General features: G+C 43.0%; 1 protein-coding gene across 24 annotated transcripts in view; it reads right to left on the reverse strand.

Moving 5' to 3' along the window:
• Positions 1–21,213, reverse strand: part of PPP6R3 (protein phosphatase 6 regulatory subunit 3) — a 155,863-nt gene that overhangs the window by 11,586 nt on the left and 123,064 nt on the right. For 13 of the 24 annotated variants that reach the window (XM_007960181.3, XM_037998912.2, XM_037998925.2 and 10 more), the window contains 8 exons: positions 21,072–21,158; positions 16,148–16,245; positions 13,721–13,775; positions 12,729–12,859; positions 7,585–7,706; positions 3,183–3,336; positions 1,710–1,816; positions 189–339 (listed from right to left, as the gene is read on the reverse strand). In XM_007960181.3, coding sequence (XP_007958372.2) covers positions 189–339; positions 1,710–1,816; positions 3,183–3,336; positions 7,585–7,706; positions 12,729–12,859; positions 13,721–13,775; positions 16,148–16,245; positions 21,072–21,158 — 905 coding nt within the window. The remainder of the gene's footprint in view (positions 1–188; positions 340–1,709; positions 1,817–3,182; positions 3,337–7,584; positions 7,707–12,728; positions 12,860–13,720; positions 13,776–16,147; positions 16,246–21,071; positions 21,159–21,213) is intronic. The other 11 variants (XM_037998919.2, XM_073010735.1, XM_073010605.1 and 8 more) reach the window with 5 other exon arrangements.

Here is a 21,213-nt window from a genome sequence, read left to right on the forward strand (position 1 = left end):
ACACTTAGGGGCCTAAACTCGCCATCTTTTCATTAAGATTTATTGTGTTTAATGGAGACAGTAGAAAGACATCAAGCTAGTATCTGAACATTCATTTGAATCAAATTAAAAATTGTAATGTTTGAGGTTTCTGCCCCACCATCCTCCCAATAACCTGAAGCTACCAGCAGGATCTCACCCCTGGTTACCTTTTGAAGACCGCAGTCTCTGTCTTGGCATCTACAGTGAGGCTGAGCGTTTCCTTCATGCCGCCATTCATCACTGTCTCAGTTACCTTGTCTGTACTTTCTGCATCCTCCTCTCCGTCAGAGCTGGCTTCCATGGCCATACTGCCTGGCACTGAAAAGAACACAGCTGATGGTCACACACAATAAGTCCGAAAAGGAACTGGCACCCCACCACTGTACAAACCCATCTAACCAACGTGACATCTACTGCTCGAAGAAAACAAGAGGGAGATGGCTTCTGTCTGCTGTGCCTGGGCCACATTCTTGATGGGCATGGACTTCTTAAAGGTGCCCACTAAAGAGGGGTTTCATGGGTTTTCTTTACTAGAGACTAGCAAGTCCCCTACATCCCTCCCAGCTCAGCGTCCACCTCCATACACAGCTTCTCCCAGCAGACACTTGTGCCCCTAACTGTTCCAGTCTGGGGCACAGCAGGCAGTTACACATTCTACCCTCTACTCGCTTGTTCTCCTCAGTTGGGCTCTATTTGCTTTTCTTTGTTTTAAAAATTATTTTCTTGTGGTGTTGCTGGTGGCTCATTTCCTTGTTCTCTAATAGGAAGCCACATAGGTGATAAGCCTGGCCGAGGTGAGGCTTCCTGGATTCAAACATAGACATCACCACTTCCTAGCTGTAGACTACTTGGACGAGGAACCTCATCTATAACCTGAGTTTCCTTATCCAGAAAAGGGGGATCAGTGCACTCACTTACAGAACCACTGAGGAATAAAATGTGGGAATCTGTATCAAATGTCCAGGAGAATGACGAAACCAGCATTAGTTAATGGTTTTATTCCTTTCCCTGGCCCCAGGGAAGGAGGGTTCTCACACCCTCTACCTGCACATCATTTCTTTTTCTAAGAACTCACTCTTGCGCCCACCTCAAGATTCGTGCCCTCCACATCCTTTCAGTTCCCATCACACTCCCTTTGCTAGCATCCCCCTCCTCCCAAAGCCCTGTCCATCAAGGTGAAAACAGTTCAGAACCAGTGCAAGGAACACATGTGACTAGGCAGAGTAACAGGAAAACCCACTGGAACTTTAGAGATTCCCAGGACTATTCAATCTGCTTACAGTGGTGAAGTGAAAATAAACAGTCCCATAGCTCTAAACAAACCCAGATACACCCACGTGTTTGAGCAAAGCAAACTCCAAGGAACAACTACATACAGGCTTGGCTGCACATGTCTAATTCCAGTTTTATTCACCCTGGGTACTATGGGCTCAGGCATATTCCCTCTAGACCCCAGTTTCCTAATCTGCATGCTGCATGCCTGGTAACTTAGAGCCCTTACTCTTTCCAGAGTCAGCATGCTGTGCGTCTAGAAGGGCAGGCACAATTTCTTTCATCAGCTGCCCTGTGGACATCAGACCTACCATCTCACTTCCTTGGCTCCACTGGCCCCTGAGCCTGAGAGTCAGGTCTGGTTTGGCAAAGCAGCCATGTGACCCTGCCGTGTGCCCAGGCCTCTCTGCACGCACCTTCTGGCTGCGCTGCCAGAGCAGCCACACTGGGAGTCAGAGGGTCCATAGGTTCAGTGCTGGTTTCCATTTCCACTGGAGAATTACTCCTTAAAGAATCTTTTGTGCTTTCAAAAAAGAGAGACAATTCAGGTATTAGCAGCAGGGAGTGATCCTCAGTTACACCATGATTCACAATAAGCCTTTACAAATAAGTTTCTGTTAGGAGACATTAGCATCTGTGTGAGAGTCACTGGGTTACCAACTCCAACGACACATGGATCTAAGTGCCAGTAGCTGTTTGAAAGAGCCGATGAGTATGGGCAGGGAAATGTTCTGTTAAGCCAGCAGGGCAGTAAGACATGGACTTTGTAGAGCATTCTAGACAGGCTCATCATGTCCCAACCTCTCATCCCACCATAATCACTAGGAGTCTCCCAGAGCTTGAACAGCAAAGACATACATCGTACAATGGCAACTGTATTTATTGCGTTGACTGGTTTTACAAAAACCTTTACTTATTTTGAGCCACACTGCCTGGGAGAGACTGGCCCTCTTAATGATATTTGTTGTTGGAATTGTGGAAACATAGTAAAAAACATCAAACGCCTAAGCAGTAAGGGGTGGGGGCGAGGGAGATCATTACACTTCCTCTTTTATCCCTCACTCCCACAAACTCAGAGACGTGCACACAGAGGGTAAAGAGAAGCAAGCTGCTTCAATCACACCCTCAAGTAACCAAAGGCTCTTATCCTCGGGTTATAAACAGACCAAAAAAAGGAGGAGGTGAAATGTATGTCCTGTACTGAAAAGCAGGGTAGATGAAATAACTCATTATTTTGGAGACATTTTTCACAAATCTCACTTGTACCTCTGAGCAGTAACTTAATGCTATTACTACGGTTACTACAAAGCAACATGGGTTTCAGCCTATTTTTTGGTTTGTCTAAGACAGTAACTGTCAGCCCAAAACAGTTTTTCTTCCTATCTTCTGAGTTACCAACGATTGGGAGCCCTTAATTTACAGCACTGGACTAGCTGCAAGTGAACTATAAGTTCATATTATCTATTGAATTCAAGATCCACTTTGCATTTTCTTGCCACACCCCACACAGAAGTGCTGTGCCTGTCAGGATTTCTTGGCTTCACCTCATTCCTGTTCTCAATTCTGCCCTGACAGCTCTGTGAAGCCAGAAAAGCCCATGGAGATGCATCTTCTGCTGTATCCTGCTAATTTCCTGGGACTGCATCCTCCCAAGCTACTTTGTTCAAGAACTACTCCCATTTCCAATTAATCAGGAGGAAAGGAAAGGAAGATAGTGACTGTGTTTCTTACAACACAGAGCTGTGTCAGTATGCTGATGTTTAATCTTTTTGAGGACAGTATATTCAACCTGGAAGTCAGTCAAGGTGAAGAACACACGTTAATAGCAAACACCTGACCATTCCCAGGTCGCCCGTGGAAGGGTGTAGAGACAGCACATGTTCACTCACCTCAGGGAAGACGTGAACTCTGAAAAAGAAGCCCAGCCTGTCTCTTTCGTTGGCATTGGCTCCTCTGTGCTCCAGACGTCAGATCCCACAGAGTCCAGTGGAGCACCGTGGGTAGTTTCCATTGGGACATCAAAGTTAGCTGACCAGTTGGGTGCTAAAAAGAGGGGAGAAATTTTATTTGGAAAACGCTTTAGTTGTTTCATGTCCCACAAGGTATTTATCAAAAACACATTAGCAAAAGAGACTGGAGTTGTGGGAGAAAGACACTCTCACCAATGAGGGCAGGGGTGGGCAGGGCACAGCCACCTGGAGGGCACTCTAACAATGCCCCCACAGTCTCAAACCTCCCATTTCTTTTTTTTTTTTTTTGAGACCAAGTCTCTTTCTATCACCCAGGCTAGAGTGTAGTGGCGCAATCTCTGCTCAGTGCAAGCTTGACCTCCCAGGTTCACACCATTCTCCTGCCTCAGCCTCCTGAGTAGCTGGGACTATAGGTGCCTGCTACCACGTCCGGCTAATTTTTTGGTATTTTTAGTAGAGACAGGGTTTCACTGTGTGAGCCGGGATGGTCTTGATCTCCCGACCTTGTGATCCGCCCACCTTGGCCTCCCAAAGTGCTGGGATTATAGGCGTGAGCCACCGCGCCCGGCCTCAAACCTCCCATTTCTAACAACTGTTCCAAAGGAAATACTACACAGAGATTCAAAGCTACGTACACAAAGAGGGATTAACGTTAATTTCTTAGTGTTGACAAATGTACCACGGCTATATTCAAACTGGGGGAAGCTAAGTGAAGGATATATGGGGACTTACTATCTTGGCAATGTTTCTATAAATCTAAATTATTCAAAAGTAAAAAGGTTCTTTTTCTAAAAAAAGAACATGTTGGTTATTCAACTCCAATAAGCTAGAAACAACCTTACTGCTTCCCAGTCCAGGTCTGGCTGCCCTTGGCGCACTCTGCGGGCTCACTGCAGTGCGTTGCAGTTAGGCTTCCTAAGTCCGACAGAACCAGGTCTGGCCTCACGCTGAAGCGGCAGGACTTGCTTGGGCACACTTGCAGTCTGTGGGGCTCTTCGTGTTATGCTGCCTGCTGGCCAAGTTTGGGTCTAATCTGCAGGTCTCTCTTTAAATGTCACCTCCTCAGACATGTGTCTCTTCTGATGAAGTCAGGTCTCTGTGGATCTGCTCTAACTGCATACCATGCTTTTCCTTCAGAGTGCTGAATCCTCAATTCCTTGCTAGGGACAAGCCGGATATGGGAACCACTGCATTCCATCAGGGATATTATCATAATTAGGAATCTCCAGGTTGCAAGAAGGAATGCTAGGGAACCTGGTATAAGTTATGTAAGGGCTTATCCCAGACACAACTGACTAAGAAGTACCTGTGTAGAATAGAAATGTTCTGATTTTAAAGACAGGCTTGACTGTGACTTTGAGCAAGGTACTTGACTTCATCTGTTTGATTTCATAATGACTATTCACTTAGCAAAAATCAAAGGAAGGCTTGCATAGCATAGGTATTTAATTAGGGTGCGCTCCATGCTTCTTGCCCACTTACCTGTATGAGTGTCGTAGGGCTCCACTGACACTAAGAAGGAATAAATGCTTGAACGTTTGAAAATCTCACCTGAAACCTCCGAAAAGTCAACTTGACAGATATTTGTGCCTGCCTACCGTATGCAAAGCTCTGGAACCATTCCACCTGAGTTCCACTCTACAACTAAATTATATTACATACAAATGACTTTTCTGTTGTTATGTCTTTGATAATCTCTTTGAGGAGATTAGCTCCTCAGAGTCCATGTTAACATTTTAAACCATTCTGAACGTCCACAAAACCTCCACACCACAGAGACTGGTGAAATGGCAGAGGCTCTCTGGGGCAGCCCTGTAGCCCTGAAGCCCTGAGACAGAATCTTCCCCAACCCTACCCACTTGTGCCTCCAGAGATCTGAAGATGCAAAAGCAGTCTTTCCCAAGGAGCAGAGAAGCAGGAGGCCTGGTTCCCGGCCAATTTAACCCCAGGAGGTAGGCAAACTCGAACCTCATCCAGGGTGCTCACTTCCTCCCTCCTTATTCCCACACCCAAGCCCACAATCACAGCAGCAGCGGCACGCAATCCAGCCACATGTTTATTTACCTCCCTGTCACTTAACCATACCCAGCCTGCTAAAAGAACCAAATATTCCAGAACGTCATTCAGCCTTCAAACAGAAGGAAATCCTGTACACACCACAGCGGGGATGAACTCTGAAGACATTATGCAAAATAAAACAAGCCAGTCACAAAGACAAATACTGTATGATTCCATTTATATGAGAGCCCTAGACTAGACAACCCCAGAGAAACAGAAAGTAGAATGGAGGCTGCTAGGGACTGGGGAAGTAGAAATGAGGAATTGTTTAATGGGTACAGAGTTTTAGTTCAAGACGAAAAAGTTTTAAAGATCTGTTACACAACAGTGTGACTATACTACTGAGCTGTACTTTTTTTTTTTTTCCCCCAGACGGTGTCTCGCTGTCGCCCAGGCTGGAGTGCACAGCACGATCTTGGCTCACTGCAACCTCCACCTCCTGAGTTCAAGCGATTCTCCTGCTTCAGCCTCCCGAGTAGCTGGGACTATGGGTGTTTGCCACCATGCCCAACTTTTTTTTAATTTAATTTTTATTTTTAGTAGAGACAGGGTTTCACCCTGTTGGCCAGGGTGGTCTCAAATTCCTGGCCTTAAGTGATCCGCCGAACTTGGCCTCCAGAAAGTGCTGGGATTACAGGCCTGAGCCACTGCACCCAGCCTTGAACTGTACATTAAACAACAACAACAACAACAACAACAAAACACCCTACAAATGCCAGAGCCAACAGATCAGGGCATCTACCCTGTCTCCTCCTCACACCTCTCTGCTGCCTGGAGCCCATCTCGCAGTTCTCGTTATTTCTCATGTGTAACAACAATCCAATGTCTCCATGGTTCTCCTGTCTCTACTATGCGCTTTCTTGTCCATTTTTTTACTGTTGTCGTGAGTGTCTTGAAACAGATCCAATAATGATCTTCTTAGTCAAATCCTCAGGGGCTCCCTACAACCTTCAGAATACAACTCTTGATCTGGCCTCTGGCCTTAGCTCCTGCCACCTCATCTCCGAGCCATGTGAAACAGCACGTTCTGGGCATTCCAGTTAGTTGTTTTCTCTCTCGCGAGGGCAAATCCCTACGAGTCCTTCGGCCTCACACCCACCTGCCTCTACGAAGATGCCTAATGGAAGGCTCCCCTCTTCTAGCACCCTGTCCCCATTCCCCTGCGCTGCCCATCTGCTTCCCCAGCCGACCCTAAGCCCCTGGAGGCAGAGTCTGTGGCCCATTCGCAGTTACAGGCCTAGCACCTGGCATACAGTAGGAACTTGACAAAGGCATGTTGACTGAAACTGAATTTTATCCCTCACTCCCACAAACTCAGAGACGTGCACACAGAGGGTAAAGAGAAGCAAGCTGCTTCAATCACACCCTCAAGTAACCAAAGGCTCTTATCCTCGGGTTATAAACAGACCAAAAAAAGGAGAAAAGTCCACTTCCTCCTCCTGAGGGTGGGCTGGAAAAGGGGCAGCAGAAAGAAGCTCTCTCTTCTCCCATCCCCAGTTTCCTTATCTGCAATATGTGGCAGTTGCTGGATGACTGATATGGTCCTATCTAGCTCTGAAGTCACCACAAGGTCCACCCTAGCTGGGCTTCAGCCTCTGGGACTGAACACAAAAAAGGCCTTGCGGGGCAATCAGAGACTGCCTAGGCTTGGGGCAAGCCTCGCTATCGGCCCATAAGGCTCCTTCATTTGAACGTTTGTTTCCCAAACCTTTAGAAGTTTTTAAAGTATTTTTAAAAGGCCAGCTAACTCAAGTCTTCCTAGCAAGGAGCAGGGCATAAGCAAGCACTCAGCTGGACAAGTTTCAAGGCTGTGAGCTTCTGAAATCAACTACGAAGAACGCACTGAAATGCTGGTTAAGCTAAGGCTGCGTCCCCTGGCTGATTCTACTCACGAAACCACACAACACAACCACGTCCTCCTCTTCCCACCAATGCAGGGTCTTTTCCTTCTGCAAAAGCACACGGACAACACAGCCAGGAGGCTGATCTAGCAGCAGGCTCTGTCCTCCAGCCAGACCCACACAGCTGACGTTCACTGCCTACCAGGAAGAGGAGGTACCTTAGCCACAAATGCATGCTGTGCTCCTTCCCTGAAGCTGTCTCTGAAACTTAAAACCTCCAAGAGGAATTCACTTGACAACACGCTTCAACCCAACCACTCCTTTAGAAATCATCTCAGATGCTATGAACTGCTCCTTTGCCAAATGTTAACAGTACCTAATTCCAAGACAAGGCAGCTGATGTGAAGAATGAAACCACTTACGTTCACTCAGATCCACCTCCATTTTATCCTCCATGTTAGCACTGCTGGATTCAAACAAGTCTTGCTTTGCTCCATCTTCTTCTTCAGAGTCTGTACTTTCCTCACTGTCTGTACTCCCCGAGCTAAGAAAAAAAAAAGACCAAAGTATTTAACGTTGCTTATCAGCCACCAGCTAAATCCAGAAAATTCTAAGTCACCCAGCAACAAAAGATCCTGTGGTGCTTCAGCAGGATCACATCTGCCTGAGCACCACGTGGTCAGGATGCCCGGGAAGACTCAGCTTTGTGTACGTGCTGCCCAACCTTACACTAAGCCTCCACCACAGGAGCACGTGGGCTCTGCTTAAAGTGGAGGCCACAATCTAAGAACCACCTTCTCGCAGGGGTGGAGATGTCCATTTCACTGTGGTGTTCATTTGTACTTTCCTAATGACCAAGGAGGTTGAGCATCTTTTTAAATGCTTATTTGCCATCCTATATCTTCTTGTCTTTTCATACTTTTGTGCTTTTTAAAAACTGGATTGTCTTTTTCTTGAGTAAAGAGATTTCTTAACTCTACACACAAGTCTTTTACCTAACGTGTCATTTGCAAATGTTTTCTCCCAGTGCGTGGTTTATCGTTTCATTCTAAGTGTCATTTGAAGAGTGAAAATGTTAAATTTTGATGACGTTCAGCTTACTAAAATTATTCTTTTATCGATGGGCGTGGTGGCTCAGGCCTGTAATCTCAGCACTTTGGGAAGCTGAGGCGGGCAGACCACCTGAGGTCAGGAGTTCGAGATCAGCCTGGCCAACATGGCGAAACCCCATCTCTACTAAAAATACAAAAATTAGCCGGGTGTGGTGGCGGGTACCTGTAATCCCAGCTACTCCAGAGGCTGAGGCAAGAGAATCACTTGAACCCGGGAGGCAGAGGTTGCAGTAAGCTGCGATTATGCCACTGCACTCCAGCCTGGACAATAAGAGCGAAACTCCGTCTCAAAAAAAAAAAAAAAAAAAAAAAATTTATTTTTATGTATTGTGCTTTTGGTGATACATCTAAGAAATCTTTGCCTAACTCAAGGTCACAATGATTTTCTAAGTTTTCTTGTAGCAGTTTTATAGTTTAATGTTTCACATTTGGGTCTAAGATCCATTTTGAGTTAATGTATTATAGTAAGAGGTATGGATTAGTTCACTTTTTTTAATATGGATGCCTGATTGTTCCACACCATTTGTTGAAAAGACTATCCTTTCTCCACTGAATCGCCTTTCGCCTCTATCAAGAGTCAGTTGTCCACATATGTATAAGCCTGTATTTATAGGCTCTCTATTCTGTTCCACTGATCTATGCCCTACCTTCTTGCCCATACCATACTGTTTTAACTATTGAATTTTAAAATAAGGTAGTGTTTCTCCTCCAATTTTGTTGTTCTCTTTAAGAGTCGTTTTGGCTATTCTAGATCCTTTTCATTTCCATATGAATTTAAGCAGCAGCTTGTTAATACCTACAAAAAAGGCTGGAAGGATTTGTTTGTGTTGAATCTATAGATTCAACCTGGGGAGAGCTGGCAGCTTAGTATTACAATATTGTGTCTTCCTACTTATAAACATTTACCAAGTTGTCTTTATCTCAGAGCTATGCTTTAGGCTTTTCAGCATACAAGTCTTGGACATCCTTTGTCAGATCTGTCCCTACATATTTAAATTCTTTCCCTTTTTAAAAAAATAGAGATGGGGTCTCCCTATGTTCCTTGAGCTGGTCTCGAACTCCTGGGCTCAAGAGATCCTCCTGCCTTGGCCTCCAAAAGTGCTGGAATTGTAGGCAGGAGCCACCTGCCCAGTCATGTTTAATACAGTTAATAGTGTTGGTGCTACTATGAATAGTATTATTTAGTAGTTTCTTTCTCTATCTCTCTCCCTTTTTTAAGAGATGGGGGTCTATATTGCTCAGGTTAGAATGCAATGACTATTTACAGGTGTGATCATAGCGTGCTGCAGTCTCAAACTCCTGGGTTCAAGGGATCCTCCTGCCTCAGCCTCCCGAGCAGCTGGGACTACTGACATGCACCACTATGCTCGGCTTGTTTATCAATTTCAACTGTTCGTTGCAGTATGAAGATGGAAAATTATATTGCTCTTGTATCATGCAGCTTTGCTAAAGTCATTTTAATTGTTCTAGTAGTCTTTCTGTAGATTCCAGCATCTTTTTTTTTTTTTTTTTTTTTCCCCAGACAGAGTCTTGCTCTGTCGCCCAGCCGGATTACCTGAGGTCAGGAGTTTGAGACCAGTCTGGCCAACGTGGTAAAACCCTGTCTCTACTAAAAATACAAAAATTAGCCAGGTCTGGTGGTGGGCGCCTATAATCCCAGCTACCTGGGAGGCTGAGGCAGGAGAACCACTGGAGCCCGGGAGGTGGAGGTTGCAGTGTGCCAAGATCACACCACTGCACTCCAGCATGGGTGACAGAGCGAGACCCCATCTCAAAAAAAAAAAAAAAAAAAAAAAAAAAAATGCTGGGGGATTTACCAAGAGTCTTTATGTTACTGATTACTAATTTCATTCCATTTCGGTCAGAAAATGACTTGAACCCTTTGAAATTTGAGACTTGCTTTATGGTCTATCTTGGTAAATATTTCACACACTTGAATGTACATTCTGTGGTTGTTGGGCAGGATTCTTTATAAACGTGCAAGGAGGACAAGTTAGTTGATGGTGGTGTTCAAGTGCTCCACAGCCTTACTGATTTGTACCTACCATTTCATCAGTTACTGAGAGAGGGGTGTTAAAATATTGGCTATCATTGTGGACTGCTCTACTTCTCTTTACAGCTCTACCAGTTTTTCCTCTGTGCATCCTGAAGCTCTGTCATTAGGTTGTGTAGACATTTAAAACTGCGATGTCCTCTTAGAATGAATTGACCCGTTTATCATTATATCTATCACTTTCTTTATCCCTTCCCTTTGAAATCTATTTTGAGATTAATACAGACCTTCTGGCTTTTCTTAGTGTTGACATATCTTTTTCTTTTTTGTGTTTTTATATAGTACTTGTTTCTTTGTATTTAAATCATTTCCCATAGGCAGCATTAATTAGGCCTCATTTTTTATCCAATCTGACCATCTTTTTTTGTTTTTTATCTTGGCTCACTGTAGCCTCAACTTCCCAGTAATCTTCCTGCTTCACCTCACAGCAGGCACATGCCACCATGCCCAGCTAATTTTTGTATTTTTTGTAGAGACAGGGTTTTGCCATGTTGCCTACGCTGGTCTCAAACTCCTGAGCTCAAGCAGGCCACCTGCCTCGGCCGCCCAAAGTGCTGGGATTCTAGGTGTGAGCCACTGTGCCCAGCCAATCTCTGTCTTTTAAATGAGGGTGTCTGCATCGTTTATTTCACATGGTTATTTAGGACTAACTCTATCATCCTGCTGCTCAGTAGTTTTGTTTGTCCAGGCTGCCCTTTGTTTTTCTGTTTTCTTTTGTATTTTATGATTTGATTTTATCTCCTTTGTTGGCTATAAACACATTGTAGTGTATCCTCTTAATGGAATACTACCCAGCCCCCGCCCCCCAAAAAATAGAAATGGACTAAAACATTAGACAACATGGATAGCTCTCGTATTAATTATGTTGAGTGAAAGAAGCTAGACAAAAAAAGTATAATGTATTGATTTCATTTATATAAAACTCTAGAAAAAGCAAACTAATAGAACAAAAAACAGATGGTTGTGGGGGACAGGAAGGAGGAAGGTATACAAAAGATCATGAGAAGACTTTTTGGGGTGATGGTTAAGTTTATGATGTTGGTTTCATGGATGTATACACATGTTGAAATTTCCACATTGTACAACTGAAATAAATGCAGTTTATGTCAAGTATGCCTCAACAGAGTTGTTAAATAATAAAAGCTGCCTTCTGTCATCAGTGTTCCCTCTGGGTATCAGGTGCCATCTCCCCCAGGACACTGTCTTCGCCAACACACTAAATTCTCTGTGCCTTCCACACATGGTGCTCTGTGAGGCCATACTGTATTACTGTCCTCACACATATTAGTCATGCTGTGGGCAAGGAATCCATTGGTGAATCCACTGAACCTAAGAACCAAAATCTCAGTAAATGATGGCAAACAAGTCTGAGTGGGACTTTATCCAAACGAACAAACAAAAATGCCATGAAGGTATTTTTCTTTTGCTGTCTGGCTCTGGAGCTATAGCAGCTATCTTGTGATCATAGGAGATAAATCAACAAGATGAGAGCAGGAATAAATAAAAGATGCCTGGTCTAACAGCCTTATTCAACTCCCTTATCAAGTCTGCACTGCTGAGACAAACACAGCTTCACTTGCTCAAGCCACTGCTGAGTCTGCTATAACCTGTGGCAACAAGCATTCCTACAAGAGGCAACGTAACTGGCAGCAAGAGGTGATGCTGAAGGACTCCCCGGCAAGACGACTGGATGGCTGGGAGAAGGGATGAGACAGTTTTACTTTTCAATGCATACTCTTTGATTCCCTTTGAATTTTAGGCCATGTGAAAACAGTACTTATTTTAAGTAAATGAATAAAATGAGTAACAATAAATGAAATAAAAATGAAAGTTCAGCCGCTGATCAAATACTCCTCTCTCTTAAATACGAAGATTCTGATAATGAATACTCATATAACAAGATCTGTGTACAGAAGCAACATTTATTTAGGTTCCTGTGATAAGGGTGATTAAAAAAAGGACTGGATTGACCCAGATGTATCAACTGACATGACCCTATCTTCCCCAAATAGATTAACTTTTAAAAACAATTTCCCCTTCCTTTGGGAAGTTTTTCATCTTTTACAAGAAACACCACGTAACTGGTGTTGTAATTATTGGTGAGGGAACATTTATTTAGTAAAAGGCACTACGTGACCATGCTTGTCTGCCACATTTCCCCTTCGGAAGACGCTGGGTCACAGCATCTCATGAACTGTGTCTAAACACCTGCAGTATTTTCAAGCCGATCACTGTCACACTGGAAGTACCAACTCCCACCAAGGGCATTTCTGGCCATGACAAAAAAACACTGGTTTCTGGGGTAAATATGTACGTTTGGTGATTACACAATGTATGTCTCATGATAATCATTTTCTTTATAGGTTGGCTATAATTACAACTATAACCAACTATCTTTCACCTGGATCGTCTTTGGGATTCTGGTGTGAATGCAATGTGCTTTTCCTCCCATATATCTTCCTCATCAGAGCCACCATCATCAAACTGTTGTATTCTTTCCTTACAACATGCTTCAAACAAGGCAATATTTCCCTAAATAAAAATGAGAGAAAAAAACCAACAAAACAAATTTAAAATCAAGTTATCTTCTCTTAAGCATTACCAATGTAAACTGCATTTTTTCACTGCTTTACAAAACGGTGCCTGTCACATATACCAAAATAAAATATAAACACCTAACGTTAGTTTCTCTGTCCACAGCAAGAATTCCCCTAAAAAAGTCTGGGTTTCCCTAAAAAAACTAGCAGAAAGAAGCATAAACCATATCCTCTTTCATCTCATCAAAGCATCATTGTAATCCCAGGAGCCTCCCCTGTCTTGGAGATGCGGTCCCAGGTCTGTCCTAGCAAGGAAAAGCCATCGTACTTGTTTGCTTTTACTAGTCCAGCTGAGCAGTGATGACCTTCAATGGCTCAAATCAGCAGTTCCTACCTTACTCCATCAGTAAATAAGCCAGTGGTCTCTCATGCTAGTCAACATAAAATCAATAAACTGTCCCCATTCAGATGACATGACTGTCTCGGTGCTTCCACAGAAATGCCTAGTAATGAGGGGCTTGCCCTGACCCAGTCCACATTTCTCTCCTGGCAATACAAAGGAGTCAAAGGCAGTGAGTTGGCGTCAAACTGCAGCCTTCTCTTTGAAGTCAACTGTCTATGCTGCAATCACAAGTGACCCTGGTTTTATTAGCTCCATCAAGTCATAACTAGGGCTGCAAAAATCACACACCCACAGGTGCCAGGCAGGTCGTGGGACAGAGTGAAGTATGTAACACCAATTTAGGATTAGGGCTCTAGAGCACAGGGGTCCCAGCATGTTGCATCCACACACGGACTAACCCAATTTTTAACCTCTCATGCACCACACCACTCACAACAGAGGGTTTATACTTACACTTTCATTTGTATTGAGAGTAAAGTTGATGTCTGATACTCGATCAAAAGAAACACTGTGGAAAAAAAACAGAAGTGTAGGAAGCATTAATTACTATCGGCTCACAGAAACCGTATTTATGAAAGTTTCCAAATTTAAAATATTTACACTATTATCAAAATCTCTATAAATAAAAAACAAACAGAAACAGCCTTCTTGTATTAAATGATGCCAGCTCCCTTGGTATTAATGAATTTATGTAGGATAGGAGGGCTGCAATGGAAGCTTTCTGAGACATAAAGCCTTTGGGACACCCTCGAATCCTTCCTATAAAAGATTTTTAACATCTATGGTAACAACCATGGTTCCATGGGCCATACTAATATAACCAAGAAAAAGGTTATTTGCAAAGAACCAAGTCAAAACATGAAGTATACAAAAGCTGTCAGACACTGAGTTTTCTCCAGGGATAGTCAAACTCATACACAAAATACAGACACCCACGAAATCTTATGCTATACAAGGTATCATCTAGAAAAGCAAGCGAGGAGTAAAAGAATTCACTGCTTATTAAACGTAAGTTTGAGGAGGAGGGGCTATCTTATGATTCTTAAAAGATCCGTTCTACTAAATCACTAGTCCAAGCATGCAATACAGACTGTAAAGAGATTATAGATCCTAACTAGGAAGATGAAGCAAGAGTCCAGGCACGTGAACATCAAGACACCAAACAGGGACCTGCAGCGTGTGGTGTGAAGGCGGTGGATCCTGGCCTCAGCAGAATGTTCCTGGGGTATGGACAGAACATCTTGGGTTCTTGCTCTTTTTCGGTTAAAATGAACCAATTCTCAAGGCAGGTAACAGCCTTCAACTGCTGCTGTTTACAGGGGCACCTCCATTCCACTGTGCCCATATGGCATGTTTATAGTACAATTAAGAGTGTGCAGTAAAAATATTTTGGCTTCTCACATACTGCGAACTGCAATTTGTGACAAACAACAGCCTCCACTGGCTGTGGTTCAACAAATTATTGAGGATTTACTGCTTCCAAAGACCACAGCAGATACTGGGTGTCTATGGCATAATCGTGTCTCCTGTGACAGTCATCATCCAATATTCAAATACCAGCTGCCTTCCTATTTTTTCTTAAACTGTGTCAATAAGCTATAATATCTATCTCAAAATATTTTGTTTATAAATCTTCCATCCCAATGTCAGATGCTAGACCACCTGTTTTCATTTCTGTTAACCACCTACACATTTTCTACTTGTTAATTCTGTACAGTATCAATAATTCTCATTTCTCTGCTTCTTACCCTGACTGCAGAATGAGTGGTTAGAGTGTCTGTTTTTTGCAAAACACCCAAATCTACCTTATGATGAGTCACCTAGAGAAGAGAATACACATAGGGCAGAGCTGTTCCTGCCAACCTGGTCATCTACTGGAACGTGATGCCCCAGTTAAAAACACAGGGATTAATAACTTTATTATTATGGTTATTGTTATTATTGAGACAGTGTCTTCCTGTGTTGCCCAGAGTGGAGTGCAGTGCAGTAGTGCAATCCTGGCTCAGTGCAACCTCTGCCTCCCAAGTTCAAGTGATTCTCCCACCTCAGCCTCCTCAGAAGCTTGGACTACAGGCACACACACCCAGTCTGGCTATTCTTTTTGTATTTTTAGTAGAGACAGGGTTTTGCCACATTGGCCGGGCTGGTCTTGAACTCCTGACCTCAAGTGATCTGCCTGCCTCGGCCTCCCAAAGTGCTGGGATTACAGGTGTGAGCCACTGCGCCTGGCCAGGATTAAAAACTTTAGATAATACTATTTAACATTAAAAGCTAAAATTAAGAACGGAGACTTGAATTCCTAAAAGTGTAATCTAATAAAAACAGGCTTCTGAGAAAGAGGAGAAACCCTACAGGTGAATGCTGCTTTCTTTGCAGGGATATTGGTTTTGTTTTGTTTTGTTTTGTTTTTTTTTGGCTCTGTCGCCTAGGCTGGAACACAATGGCACAACATCTCAGCTTACTACAACCTCTGCCTCCTGGGTTCAAGTGATTCTCCTGCCTCAGCTTCCCGAGTAGCTGGGATTACAGGTGCCCACCACCATAACTGGCTAATTTTTTATATTTTTGGTAAAGACGGGGTTTTGCCATGTTGGCCAGGCTGGTCTTGAACTCCTGACCTCAAGTGATCCACCTGCATCAGCCTCCCAAAGTGCTGGGATTATAGGTATGAGCCACCGCACAAGGCCACTGGAGTGTTATTTCAAGTCCTAATTATCCAGTCTCAGGGTCAATCTGCTAGAACTAGAGGAACACTGTGGAGACAGCGGGTTCCTCCCATTCACGAATGCTCAAGACTTAAGAATCCCACAGAATCACATATACATCTGCCAAGATCAAGGTTGTGCAAGAGCAAGAGTGAAAACAGAAAAATATACTCACTTGCCAATGTCATCTTGATCTGCAAACTTCTCATCGTTGAAGCCGAACTGGTCAATAAAATTGGACGTCATTTGTTGCATCTGATAATCAGAAAAGGCCTGGCAACCCCAGGACCAGTGACAGTGATATAATGATTCTAATGATATTCTACATACTATTTGCCCATTTGTGTTCCAGAAATCATCTTATTTACATAGCCATAGGGCTTTAAAAGTTGGTGTGTTTTTCTAAAAGAAAAATCAAATAATTTCAGACACAATTTGCCAAAAAAGGAAACGTTTGAAATTTGGTCTACAAATCATTCTAATGCACATGTCACTGTAAGAAACATTATGTGACCACTCTGTCCTCTACTGTGAATTATCTTTAGAGAGAGGTTTGGATTAAGCCTAGCTTGAAGTGATCACATTACATGGAACAGTCTGAAATTATAAGGTGTATCAGTCACCTCTGGACACAACCAACTTTATCCTAAGATCCAACAAGTGGTGACCACACCCTCCCTCCCTCCTTGCCACCTCCTCCACCCCAGTCTACTACAGCAAACCAGAGGAAAACCAACTGATCAACACAAGCATAATCCTAGAAACAAAGTGTTCAGGGACATTTCATTTAAAAAAAAAAAAAAAATTAAGTCTTAGAGGCTGGGAAGAATATAAAACGAAAATAATTTCTATCCTACCTACCTTAAGAAGAGGGTAAATGTTTGACTACTTATCCAAAATCACTCTGAAAAGTCTCTAACACTAGAAGACCCACAGAGGAGCCAGTTCTGTTTTCTTACGTCACATCTAGAGAGTACCAGACTTGCTTGGGTTTTTAGTTGAAAAATGGAGGAGGGGGCGGTGTTATAAAGGACCCCAGGAAAATGCTGATATTCTAATTTAAAACAAGCAGGCCCAAAGAAGCAAGCGAAATCAGTAAGTCTGTTCTTACGTATTAATCAGAAGGAGTAAAGAACATATGAAGACGAACTAGTGCCACCTCCTCACTCTAACCCAAACAATAAATATGGTGACTAGAGCTGCATACAGATGAGACTGCCGTTTTCTAAGGGTGAGCCCATGGGGGGCAGAGAGGCGGTTGTTGGCTCAACTGAAGGCATCACTCCCACTGGCACTTGCTGGGAAGGAGGCAGCTGTAACTGAATTAAACCACCCTCTCCTTGGTTCCACAGATGGGCAGAGCCTACAGATTCCACTTTGCAGATGTACACTGCAGAAATGCCTCTACCATTAATTCCTGACTACTTATTCTGGTGGCAGGGAATTATGGCATGGATAATTATTGTAGATACTTTAAAAATAAACCTTATATTAGGCTTTGGAAGGTAGCTATACTGCTTAGGTCTGGAAAAAAGCTCTGTATGTCTAGTTTGACTAGACAGAGAGAACCCAAAACCTCCCTTGTTGCTCATGCAAGACAACGGCACACCCACTGCCCCTCTGCTCACTCCCACTTCCGTGCTGTCCCCTTTCCTGTCCCCAGAGGTGATATTAGATGAGCACAGGGGGGCAGGGAGCAGGGGGCAGCAAGCGACTGGCTGTGGAATGGCCACTTGGTAAGGCATGGAGTGCAAACCAAGGCTGAGCATGGGGGTCTGGCTGAAAGCAGAAGGGTAGGGACAAGTCCTGGGCTGCTGGGCTGAGTTCTGGGCCTATGAATGGACAATATGACAGCCAGCATTAATATTAATTACATCAAAAAGAAATCAGTTCCTCTGAATTGCAGCTTTATCTTTTATGAGGCAAAACAGATGCTCAGTACTTCAAAGATCTGGTAAAGAACCATGAAGTGATTCTGTTGAGTAAGCAGCATGAACCATGCTCTGAGTTTATCTACAGATCAGAAATTTGGTCATGCAAGGGAAAAGGTTCCTCCCAATTGTTTTATTTTTCCCCTCAAAAAAAAAATTTTTTTTTAAGAGACAGGGTCTGCTACGTTGCCCAGGCTGGACTCAAACTCCTAGACTCCTACCACCTAGCAATCCTCCTACCTCAGCCTCCAGAGTAGCCAGACTACAGGTGCAAGCCATCACAGCTAACTCTCTCAAAATTTTTATACCTCCAGTGATCCTAATGTGATTCTCCTGGGTGTAAAGGGGAAGCAATACTCCCCAAAGTGTTGTTATATTTTAAATGCTTCAAAAATAGAAAACAAATACTAAATACAAATGTATACATACATGTACATTCAGAATACATATACAAATATGTATTTATCTATTAATCCATCTGGAGAGATACATAGCAACTGACACAGACACTAGTAACTTCCATGCAATAATGCACAGAAAAAAGAAAAATGATCAAATGTAATCCTCATTAGTTCTAAGTCTATTACAGCTTCTAGCAAAGAACTTCACATATCAAATCTCATTTTTACTAATAAAGCTACCACAGCTTACAAATATACGTAAGTGAAGACTGTTACTGTATTATATTTAAAGGTATATAAAAAGTGCTTTGAACTCTGAGAAACTTGTATCTGGAAAGCACAACATGGCTGTATAATTACTTTTAAAAAGCACACTTTCCTAGTACTGTCATCCTGGCCAAAGTCAGAAACTGTTCAAGTCCCTGAGAAGTGAGCCAACCACTTTATTAAGCAAATCTCTTAACAGTAATGCCACCCAGGCAACAGAAACTACTGGTCAACTAAATGAGGCCTGACGGCCGACCAGCACACCCGTATGTGATGTGAGGTAGTGGGAAATGAGGAGATCAGTGCTTCAGAGCCCATATGCAGCAGTCAGACTGAACTCTCCAGACATTCCATGGGGGCCTCACCCTCCAAACGTCTATAAGGCAGAATCAGGGAGGTGGGGAGTCAAACACTAGACTTGAGGAGACCAGACGAGGCTAAAGGGAGAAACAAATGGGCAGGGCACAAACGCCTGGAGGCACTCCCCACTGGTGACATGGCTGGGTTACCTGGTTAAATGATCTGCCCTGAGCTCTCTACATTCGGGGACTTTATCAACACGATGCCCAACCTCAAACGTGAACAAGAACTTGAAGTTCAAGTCTACAAACTAATATTCCAATCTTAATGGAGACTATGACGAAACTCTAATAAACTAACCAAGACTTTTTTGCATTCTCAAAATTTTAAGAAGTGCTTTGGAGCACATTTATTTTCAAAATGATACAGATTGGTTTAAACATGCAAAGAAAAATGTACTGGAAGCTTGTCAATCAGAGAAGAGTAATTATTCTTCCACTCTGAAAGGTTCATATGAAGTGGGTAAATTTCGCAAGACTAAGAGCTTGGCAAGGGCTGTTGTAAGTTAGTTTTGTGAATGAAATTGCTTCGTATGCACATGAGCTGTCGGTCAAACAAACAAAATAATGTAAGGAAACTCTCCCCAGAACAGGTATGACCCTGGTACCAGATATCGCGAGAAATAAAGGAATCCACTTTCCAAATGCCTAAATTTAACCAAATCTAGACTAAATTGACAGCCCAAAGTTCCAAGTTTATTATTATTACTAGTAAGGTGTTCTTTTTCTTAAAGCTGTATTTCAACAGGTACAAAATTACCTTGATAATATACATTTGATATCATCAAGCTTCATTCTAGGGGTGGACCAATGTATAGCACTCAGGTTCATGGCCAACGGGTGGACTATTTCCGTACTCTACAGGTGCTTAAGTGGAGGGAGAGCCCATTGTCAAGGTGCTTCCTGGGACAATCCCAGAGCGCTCTGGGAAAAGGGATGCTTGTAGGCACGAGGGCTCACAATGAGCCATGGTGGGTCACCGCCATGGCCCGTGCAGCCTAATAGCAAGCCAAGGCAGGAAGCAGTGAGAGCTGCATTCTTTGAGAAGGCACTGTTGCTCAACAGTGCCCCCTATGGACTGGTTACTTCCTGACCCTAACCTCTGAAAATCTGCTGTCAAAGGGCAGGAAGTGTCAAGAATCAACAGAGAAGCCAGCCAAATGCTGAAATGCTACACTTCAGACCTATCTGGGAAAGATGAATGCTAAAATGCCTTAGTATTAAAATCAAACAATTGCTTTAGCTCAACCAATACTGGAGTATGACAGGTGTAAGACTTGGAAGCCAAAAGACAGGGCCAGCATAGGCACGTGAAGCTTCATCTAAGACGAAGCTTAGAGACTAAAAAAAAGAAGCCAAGCAACAACATTCCGTGCTGGATGGGAAGGTGTCCCCGTCAATTCTATCACTGCACCAAAGCAATATGTAAGCCAAGGCATTCTGGTCCTGGCTAAGGACAACTTCTCCATATGAAAAGCTGATAGCCTGCAAAAGGGCTTCTGTTTTTAACTCCCATACCTAGTAGAGAAGTAAAATCATTTGTCACTTCTCCAAGAACTAACAATGGACGATAAATGAGCACATTTATTATTCATATCGAGGCTTTCCCCCACAGAGATTATAAGTAGGTGATAAAGGGGGATGAAAAATTCAGGGACAGGCAGAGAGGGGTTGCAATGAATTACTTCAACTAAAAATTTACTTTAGATGTAACTATAATAGAACTTACATCGGGGGTAATGGTGAGAGTTTACTTTTACTTACATTTTAAACGTCTTATTTCTATTATTTTTACCGGCAGAGCTCTACTACACAAATCTTTAAGCAACAACTCAACTACTGTAAAGGTCTGCGTAACAAGCATGTGTGAGATGCCTTAACTATTCAGTTCATTCAAATTTTCTGAAAATGTACTTCACTCATCACTGTTATCAAGTATGGAACAATCCCTTGAAACATAATCAATATAAATCTATCTTTCATGTACCCAGCACTTCCTATTTTAAATGCTTTGGCCTAACTAATAAGTAACCCCAAATCACATTCTAATACATAATCTGACTCTGAAGCTGATTCATAAAAGGCAACTAAACTAAGCATTTAAAATAAAAACAAAAAGCAAAGCTTTAGGCGTGACTCACTTGCTGCAAAGAAGAATCCTGTGAGAAACCCGTTTCTTTAAAGTCAATTTCATCATCACTGGATGAATGAATATGGCAGGTTGTAACCTATATGCATAAAAATGTAAAAGACTATTTAACATAGAAACGTTTTGGACATTTG

Source organism: Chlorocebus sabaeus, chromosome 1, assembly GCF_047675955.1.
Source record: "Chlorocebus sabaeus isolate Y175 chromosome 1, mChlSab1.0.hap1, whole genome shotgun sequence".
Lineage (NCBI taxonomy): Eukaryota > Metazoa > Chordata > Mammalia > Primates > Cercopithecidae > Chlorocebus > Chlorocebus sabaeus.